Source organism: Notolabrus celidotus, chromosome 6 (genome assembly GCF_009762535.1).
Source record: "Notolabrus celidotus isolate fNotCel1 chromosome 6, fNotCel1.pri, whole genome shotgun sequence".
Taxonomy (NCBI): domain Eukaryota; kingdom Metazoa; phylum Chordata; class Actinopteri; order Labriformes; family Labridae; genus Notolabrus; species Notolabrus celidotus.
The window spans coordinates 17,748,221-17,757,773 of record NC_048277.1 but is presented as its reverse complement, the minus strand read 5'-3'; the positions used below and the strand labels follow the sequence as shown (position 1 = coordinate 17,757,773).

Sequence of the window (9,553 nt, the reverse complement as noted above, 5' to 3'; positions counted from 1 at the left end):
ATGTAAAAACTTAAGTGTCATATGTCTTGAGAGGGGAAAACTAGAGTGATTCAGAGGTCCAGACACCGACAGGAGTGTGGAAACATGGCAGGAATTGCATGTATTTATTTTTTCATGGCCCCAAGTGAGCTCTTCTCTGGAGCAGAATTAAGCAGAGGCCATAGGGGTCAAAAGTTAATTCTAGGGTCCGATTCACTTGAACTACAGTAATCCATCATTCATATGAGAGAAAAATAGATAGACTTATAAAAAATGTTGTTTGTTTGTGTTTTATTATATTTTTTATAACAAAAATACAGTTTAATCTTTAAACTGGTGATATATTTCATTATGAGGATTGTAAGCCATTTATATTTAAGTTCTTATTTGGGCTCATTTGGAATTCAAATGAAACAGCAGTAATGGCACAAAACTCGAAATCTAAGGTTCTGAAAAAGTCATCAAAAACTTAATTTTTTTTTGTTTGTACTGGACATCTACTGCAACATGTCAGAATGGCCTTTTTAACCCTTTTAACATTTCTTTATTTCTTTTGACTAAACATGTTTTTGCTGCACAAGCTCTAGAATCATCAAAATGGCAGAAAGGTTTGAACATAAAATGGTACGTACTGACGATAATTAGATTGCTCCAATAATCAATCATGTATTCTTGCAATCGACTACAGTAACAAATCCTCCACTTTTCTGTTCTTCTATTTAATCTGCATCTTATTTTCTGCTCTTGATTTTCAAATTTGCATTTTCCCTTTAAATGTCTTAAAACCCAATTTGTAACAGCTTGTCATAAAGTCTCGACCACATCTTCAGACATTATTATTTTTCACACTTCAAGAAGTTTGTATTACACAAGCATCTAAACGCTTTAATCTGTTGAGACTGGGTCATTACTGCTTGCATTTCTAGTTTTCTTGCCATAGACAAACAATTACTAAATATCATCTACAAACCAGACAGAAACCCAGCTAAACATCCAACCTGCCTCCATCCAAAAAGAAACCCAGCCTCCTCCAACATGTGCAGGCAGCTTTAACACCAACCAACTGTGCTTTAAAAGATCATCTGTGCAACTCCATCCCTTGTCTCTGCATGACTCCATCATTCTCTACCTGCACAATACTGAAAGCTTCCTCCAGCTCAAGCCTCCACCAGCTAATTGCAGGAGACTGCACTTGTGGATGACACCTGCCACCCATGACACAAACTCTAGCCTGTGCCAAAAAACAGCATCCACCATCCACAACTACAGCCTCTGCCGAGCTGCTAACCCGACCCTCGCTCTCTGCTTGCAATCCTCAGCCTCTACCTGAAACTGGCAGCCACTACCTCCAGCAGTAAACTATGATAAACAGCTGCCATCAATGCATTCAACTCCAGCTTGGGCCTCCAATTGACGCTTCTTCTGCTGTACACAAGCAGCCACCACCTCCAGCTGAAGCCTCTGCCAGTTCACTTTTGCTGCAACTACCTGCAGCCTCTGCCAGCATCCATCAGCCTTCTCCCTCATTTGTGAATCATGACATGACAACAGCACCACCTCCAACTTCCACCAACAACCTTCAATCACTTCAACTTGATGTCTCTATCAGAAATATCACCCTCTACCTCTACCTGGGCAAAACATAAAAAGCTGCTGTCAATGCTTTTAACTTCAACCTCTACCAATCCAACCACCTTCACCTGTGGCTTGTAGCATACCTTCAACAACAACCTCTGCCAAACAGCAACAGCAGCCACCACCAACTATTCATGCTGCACAAGCTACAACAATCTTCAGCAAAAGCCTCCTCTAACAGATTGTTGTTTACAGCTATAGCCCATGCCTGTGCCTGCCTCCACCTATGCTAAGGACAGCTGCTTCTGATCTGTCAACTCATTCTGCCACATCCACAAGCAATGTGATGTGCTTACTCCACCTGCAATTTTAGCCAGAAACCATCAGACTCAACTTCAACCAGCACAATATAAAGAGCGCATGCCTGAGAGCCTCCCATTTAAGCCTCAGTCACACATTGACAGCTTTCAACTGCACCCTCTGCAAACAATGTTAGGTGCTGACTCCACCTGCAGTTTTGGCAAGAAACAAATTGGCCTCTCCCTCTGCGTGCAAAATATGAAAGACAGCTGCTTTGTATGCCTCAAACTCAAGCCTCTGTCAGCAACCTGAAGCCACATTCTCACATAGCTCAAAGCAACACCTCTGGCCTTTGTCAGCAGCCGGCAGTTTCTGCCTCCGAATGCAGATTTTTGCCAAAAGCTTCAACCTGGCCTTCACGCCATGCCTCCACAACACAGTGGCAGCCACAACCTTTGCCTGCAGCCTCTGTCAGCAAAATGACCTGCTGACTTACGCTGCAACCTCTGCCAAAATCCTGCAGCCACAGCCCACCCCTCCAGAAATTAAAGACTGCACCCTCAAATAGCTCTGACTTTGACTCAAGCCTCTCTACCTGCAGTATTGGCTGATAGCTGAATGACTCCAACTGCATACTCTTTCAAACACCATCACCCTTCATCCCAATCTGCTAACTGTGGTTGAAAGTTGCAGCTATGGTCCCCACCTCAAAACTCTGCCAAAACTCTGATTTCTCCAAACTCCAACACAGTACTACCTTCGTCCAAATTCTGAAGCCACTTGAAGTATCTGCAACAAGCCATCAGTCTTGACCTCCACCTGCACAATATGAAAAATACTTGCCTCCAATGCCTCCTCTCCAAGCAACCTGCATCCTCTACTTCCTGTCTGTCGCTGACATCTTCAGCCCATGCTTCCAACAGGAACCTCAGAAAAACAAAAGCTGGTGCCTCCATCTACAGCATTTTAAGATAGTGGGGCTGTTGGCTCCATGGGCCACTACTGCCAACTTAAGCTGCTGACAGCAACTGCAGCTTCTGATACTAGCAGCTTCTCCCTACACCAAGGCAACATGAAAGAAAGTTTCCTATTGTCCACAACTCAAGCATCAGTCATCAAATAGCAGCAACATCCACCTGTAGTCTGTGGCTTACAAATGGTTACCATGGCTCTATCTCTAACATATACCAAAAAAACAGCTGTGGCCAACAACTTCAGCCTCAACATGCAATGTTTGGTGCTTGCTCCACCTGCAGCTTCTGCAAGAAACCAACCATTTCAACCTCCACCTATGCATGTAAAAGAAAGTTTCCTTCAATGCCTCCAACTCAAGCCTCTGCCATGGACATGTAACCAGCTCCACCTACAGTTCATTGCTGACAGCAGCCAGTCATGTCACCATCTAATCTCTGCCAAAAAACCAACTGCCTCCAACTCCAACCTCTGCCAGCAATCTGATGCCACCTCCTTGTGCAGCTTGTGATCAACATATGCCAACTATACCTCCAACTCCAATCTCTGCCAAAAAACAACAGCTGATGACTCCAACAGCTGCCTCTGCCGCAAGCTGTTGACTCCAACTGCCAACTTCTGCAAACAACCTTCCAACCGCAGCCTCTGCCGCAAAAAACAAGGCTTATACCTGCACCTGGGCAATATGAAACCCAGCTGCCTCTAAAACTGCCAAATCAAGCACCTGTAAGGAACCTGCAGTTACCTCCACCTGCAGTTTGTTGTTGGTAGCTGCTAGCCATGCAAGCAACTACCGTCTCAGCCAAACGGCAACAGTTGCTGACTCAATTGAGCCTCTGCCAAACAACAGCAGCCAATGTCTGCCAAACAAGTTGAGGCTGAAAGCTGCAGATTGTTTTAGATAGCTACAACCCCAGCCATCACCTCACATCTCTACAATAAAAAAGCAACCACTACCTCCACCTTGGAAATTTGAGAGAGCTGCCATCAATGCCTAGCTGAAGCCAATGCCATCAAACTGCACTCCTCCACTTACAGGCTGACAGCAACCATTGAGTCTCTGCCAGTGATCTATTGCAGCTATCACCAGGAGCCTCTGCTAGCAAACTTAAGTTGTCTCCTTCTGATGTAGCATACAGCTGTAGCCAAAGGAACCACCTCCAACCTTTTCCAGCAACCTGGAACTTGCCTGCAAATGCAGTCTCTGATGTTGCCTCTGTTGATGATTGCTGCAATTCATGCCTTCACCTCACACCTTTGCAACCCATCAGTATGGGCTGTCTTCACCTTTAGTCTCTAATTAATTAGTAATTAATAAAATTTCCCCGCTGACTCCATCTCCTATCCCTGCAAATGATGTTCAACTGCCTCCACCTGCAGCCTCTGACAGAAAAAAAACTATATCCTATCTTGCACAGTATTACAGTCAGCTGCTTAAAAAGCCTTGGACACACATCTCTACCAGCAACCTACAGCTGTACTGTCTCCAACGGCAGCCTCTGCTACTCACAGCATCTGCTGCCTCCATCAGCAACTGGATCTCTTCTTTCTCCTGCAGACTTGGTCAGTAATCTGCAGCTGCCTCTATGACCAGAAACTGCCTCTACCTCCCCCTGCACAAAATCAAATACAACCAACTCTAAAACCAACAATGTAAGCATTTGTTTGTAATTACAGTTTCTAAGTGGCAGTTTGTGGCTGACAGCTAGAGTCCATGTCTTCAACTCTGATCTCTGCCAAACACCAGCCAGCGCCACCTCCAACTGCAGCCTCTTCCACACATCAGAAGCTAGTGTCTACCACAGCAAACTGAGCAGCTGACTCAACCTGGTACCTTTGCCAACAACTTACAGCAACTGCCTCTACCAGCAGGCATTCCCAGATGCCTCTGACACACACTAGCAGCCAGTGTCTCCACGTGCAGGCTCTCCCAGATACCATCACACCCTCTACATATGAGCATACTTCACATTTCTCCAAGTGAACCGCGTCTTCAGCCTACCTCTTCCTCAAAATATAATCAAACTGAATGTCTCATGAAAAGTGGAATCATTTTTACTTTTCATTTTATTCTTTTAACGAGCCTCATATGTCCTCTGGTGCTCTGGAGGAGCTCTTCATCATCTATTTTAATACCCCCTCATATCACAGTCATAATTAAAATGTTCTGGCTGGTGCCATATTTTTACGTCATCATGTAAATGGTAATAAAACATTGAAAACTGTGACTTTTACCGAAGCTTTGTTTTTTTCTACCCTCATAATCAGTGATATAATATGATATGAACATGACTAAGGAGCATAATGGAATCTGTAGGATCCCTTTCTGTGGGGATCTTCGGGCCATGTTAAGGAATTAAATTCAATACATTTTTCATCACAGCTACCTCTGTTTGAACTTTATGGGTGGACCTCATTATTTGGGATAGATTTCGTATATGCTGTTTGTTCATCCCCTTTATAATTAAGGCTATCCCTTTTATCAAATTCTCAGTGATAACTGAAAACAACCCAAAGTATGAGCTAGTATAAGTAAAATTAGTAGGCTAATAGTCTCTAAAAATATCTGTTAAAACCAGTGGTGGACAAAGTACACAAGTGAAAGTTGCTCTGTCAAATTATTACTTGAGTTAAAGTACTGAAGTACTCGCTTTTAAAAAAACTTAAGTATTCAAAGTACTTCTTAAAAAATCTCAAAACATTGTCTTTTCACAAAGCATGATGGCAGTCAAGAATACATAGGAGTACATTCGGTTACATCATGTTTATCTAAAAAACATTACTTGAAATCTCTAAAAACTCTACCATGGAATAAAAACAGACATTTTTATTTGGGCAGAGTGGGAAACAGGGAGAACATTTCAAATGATATGTATCATTCTTCATTTCAAAAACCTCTAACACGGACTGAAGATATGGCCATGGGTGCTCAGGTGGAGAATTATAGCCATCACCACCTCTAAATGAACTGCCTGATCTGAGTGACATCTGCTCTGTGTTTGCTCCACATTCAACGGTGGAGACACAATATACAGGTATGACTAAACCACTGAGACAAACAGAACTACACAAACACATTTTACTGTCTTAGGGATCAGATTTTAGAAAAGAGAAGGAAATTCATGAACTGACTTCAAAGCAAAAGAAGTGAGTAACTAGAGCATTTATAGAAATGTAGTGGAGTAAAAAGAACAATAATTTTCTTCTGAATGTAGTGCAGTAAAAGTAATAAACTACAAAAAAAAAAAAAATACTCAAGTAAAGTACAGATACTCAAAAAATGTACTTAAGTACTGTACTCAAGTAAATGTACTTTGTTATTGTCCACCACTGATTAAAACTCATCATAAAGCCTTCCTCATCTAAAATCTCATCTGAAAGAGGATGCTAATTTCGGCGCGCTGTAAAAAACTACACATCGAATGAATGACACGTTCACTCTGCAACATTTATTCATTTGAACTTACTGATTTTATCGGAATGTGTTGGTTACTCAATGGTGTTGATAAATCTAAATAAAAGTTGGAGCAGAAATACCCCCGGACACCTAAACCCGATGAATTCAAACTGGTTCTGAATCCCAGGGCTGCTGTAGATCATAGATCTCATTCGATCTCATTACAGTGCGCGGTGCGCGCTCCCGCGATGTGCACGCAGATCTCGGCGGCAGACTTCTCTGAGCACAACACCGGGGAGATGCTCCGACGCTGCTGGAAATGCCTCGGAAGGTAAAGGAGCCAACAATTCACCTCCTTCTGAGCACACTGCTCTGTAGGGTACATTTTTTCAATCAAAAGAAGTCACTGAACACGCTTTGCTGTGACCTGGAGTGAAAGCTGCGTCGTTTTGACATCTTCAGAGAGGATTTATTTTCTCCTTTGAAGCTTGAAGTTTGGACAGCTAACAGCTAACAGGAGACTTCTGCTAACGTTGTAGCGTTAGCCTAGCCGGCTAGGTAAATATCACGGACGCTTCTCGGAGGTTTCTACGTCTTTATCTACGAGATCAACACAAACTGTGCGGTTAGTTGTCGCGTTGTTTTATTAAAGGGCGCAGTATGCTCCTCTTGATCAAGATGCGTTTTGTTACATTACTCCCATCACTAACTGTGTGTGGTTAGCCTGTTCTTCTGCTAGCTGACATTAGCTAACGCTGCCGAGCCAGTAACTTGGAGATCTTCGGCGAGCTAACCACGGACGTATTGTGGTTCACAATTAGCCTCTACTGCTTGAAGAAGCCGACCTGCAGCCATGTTTGAAATGGAGACACACATCTCGTGCCTTTTCCCGGAGATCCTGGCCATAATATTCAGTTATCTGGACGTTAAAGACAAAGGAAGAGTCGCCCAAGTGTGCGCGGCCTGGAGAGACGCGTCCTACCACAAGTCCGTGTGGAGGGGGGTGGAAGCCAAGCTCCATCTGCGGCGAGCTAACCCGTCTCTGTTCCCCAGTCTGCAGACCAGAGGGATCAAAAAAGTTCAGATTCTCAGCCTGAGGCGAAGTCTGAGCTACGTGATTCAGGGGATGCCGCACATCGAAAGCCTTAACTTGTGTGGGTGTTTCAACCTCACAGACAACGGACTCGGGCATGCCTTTGTGCAGGACATCCCGTCCCTGCGGGTACTGAACCTCAGCCTCTGTAAACAGATCACTGACTCCAGCCTGGGGAGGATCGCTCAGTATCTCAAAAACCTGGAGGTGCTTGAACTTGGAGGATGCAGCAATATCACGAACACGGGCCTGTTGCTCATTGCCTGGGGCTTGCACAGACTCAAGAGTCTCAACCTGCGCAGTTGTAGGCATGTGTCCGATGTGGGTATCGGTCACCTGTCCGGCATGACCCGCAGCGCTGCAGAAGGCTGTCTCTCCCTGGAGAAGTTAACCCTTCAGGACTGCCAGAAACTCACAGACCTGTCCCTCAAACACGTCTCAAAGGGTTTGAACAAGCTCAAAGTGCTCAACCTCAGCTTCTGTGGAGGAATATCTGACGCAGGCATGATTCACCTTTCACACATGACCCACCTGTGCAGCCTGAACCTTCGGTCATGTGATAACATCAGTGACACCGGGATAATGCATCTGGCCATGGGTTCCCTCCGGCTTTCTGGACTTGATGTCTCCTTCTGTGACAAGATCGGAGACCAAAGCTTGGCTTACATCGCCCAGGGGCTGTATCAGCTCAAGTCCCTCTCTCTGTGCTCCTGCCACATCAGCGATGATGGCATCAATAGGATGGTACGCCAGATGCATGAACTGAAGACTCTCAACATTGGACAGTGTGTAAGGATCACAGACAAGGGGTTGGAGTTGATAGCAGACCACCTGACCCAGCTGACAGGGATTGATCTGTATGGTTGTACTAAGATTACCAAGAGGGGTCTGGAGAGGATAACACAGCTGCCGTGCCTTAAAGTGTTAAACCTGGGATTGTGGCAAATGACTGAGAGTGAGAGAGTGAGGTGAAGTCAGGAGACATGTTTGTAATGCTCAGTGATGTTCTGAGAGGGACTGCCTGTATTCATTCTTAATTTCACCTTGTACGCTGTGACTAAAAAACAAGGCGAGGGACTCTGCATTGATCACTGGAATATTGTTGCAATACTCCACTCTCACTCACATGAACTTTCTGCCTTGTGCTCTCTTTTGATGTGCATTGTTAAATCTCAGCCTGTGTACAGTTCTTACTCTCAAGCTACCTCACCTGTCAAACACAGGAGTGCCTACTACCGCTGAATACTAAATGACATTGCATATTTTTGTGACTTACACACCAATGGAGATTTGTTATTTAAAGAGAAGTCTCATTGAAGATTAACAGTTAGATATTTTAACTCTTAACAGAAAGGCTGGAGTACCTTGGACTTAAGTTTTTATAGTATGTCTTTTTGGCTGATGTATTTTTTACTTGTGTAACCAATATTTTTTGTAATGAACGACTTGACAAAATTGTACTTCAAATTGAAGTGGGTGGATCACTCCCGTCTGTCTTTGTTTACCTATATAAATAGATGGCTATGTTTCATATTCCTGAGGAAATAACTATGAATGCTACTCCTTTTAAGGTTCATCAACATAGCTACAGTAAGGCGTAGTAATTAACAGCTGCCAAGGCTATATGCAATACTTAACAAACTGTTTCAGTGTTTTGAAGAGCTTCCAACAGTAGTGTCGGAGTATTTGTTTAAAAAAGCAGTTATTTAATATTGTTTTATATTCATACAGTAGTGATATTTATGAATAAAGATGGCAAAGATGTTTCAGTTTTTTAATCTTTTTGTGGAATTTTTTCATCAGGACCAACAACTGCATAGACGGTGCTATTGACTGTAGTTCTCAGTTTGTTAAACTCTCAGCCTTATACGTGTTTTATGTCAAAGCCTCACAAGAGTAACAGGCTGCAGTTTGATATATATTTTTAGTGACACCACTGAATTCAGTGAAGAGTGAATAATGTAATTTAGATGAGAAACATCATATACCTGTTTTTTCAATTAAAAGGGGGAAGCCAAAGTTGAGTCCAAAGCCCTGTCTGATCAAACAAAGAGAACTATCTAAAGACATTACTGTATAACCTAGCATTTTTGTGGAGTTTTTTTTTATATATATAGACCGAAATGTTTTTTTCAGGTCCGATATGGATACTGATTATTAGTAGTCAAGGAGGTCTAGAGCCGATATTCATTTGCCGTAAAAGGGGAAATATTGGCGTCAAAATTGTTAATACTACA

At 43.2% G+C, this 9,553-nt stretch overlaps 1 protein-coding gene across 1 annotated transcript; it reads left to right on the top strand.

The window, feature by feature from the left end:
- Nucleotides 1-6,454: 6,454 nt before the first annotated feature.
- On the top strand, nt 6,455-9,094 carry LOC117814399 (F-box/LRR-repeat protein 14-like). Its single transcript, XM_034685697.1, has one exon. It carries the CDS (start codon nt 7,077-7,079, stop codon nt 8,286-8,288), a length of 1,212 nt encoding a protein of 403 aa, XP_034541588.1. The 5' UTR covers nt 6,455-7,076; the 3' UTR covers nt 8,289-9,094.
- The last annotated feature ends 459 nt before the right edge of the window (nt 9,095-9,553 follow it).

Bases quoted from the DNA above. Each gene is read 5' to 3' on its own strand.
- LOC117814399 (XM_034685697.1), top strand. From the start codon at position 7,077: ATGTTTGAAATGGAGACACACATCTCGTGCCTTTTCCCGGAGATCCTG.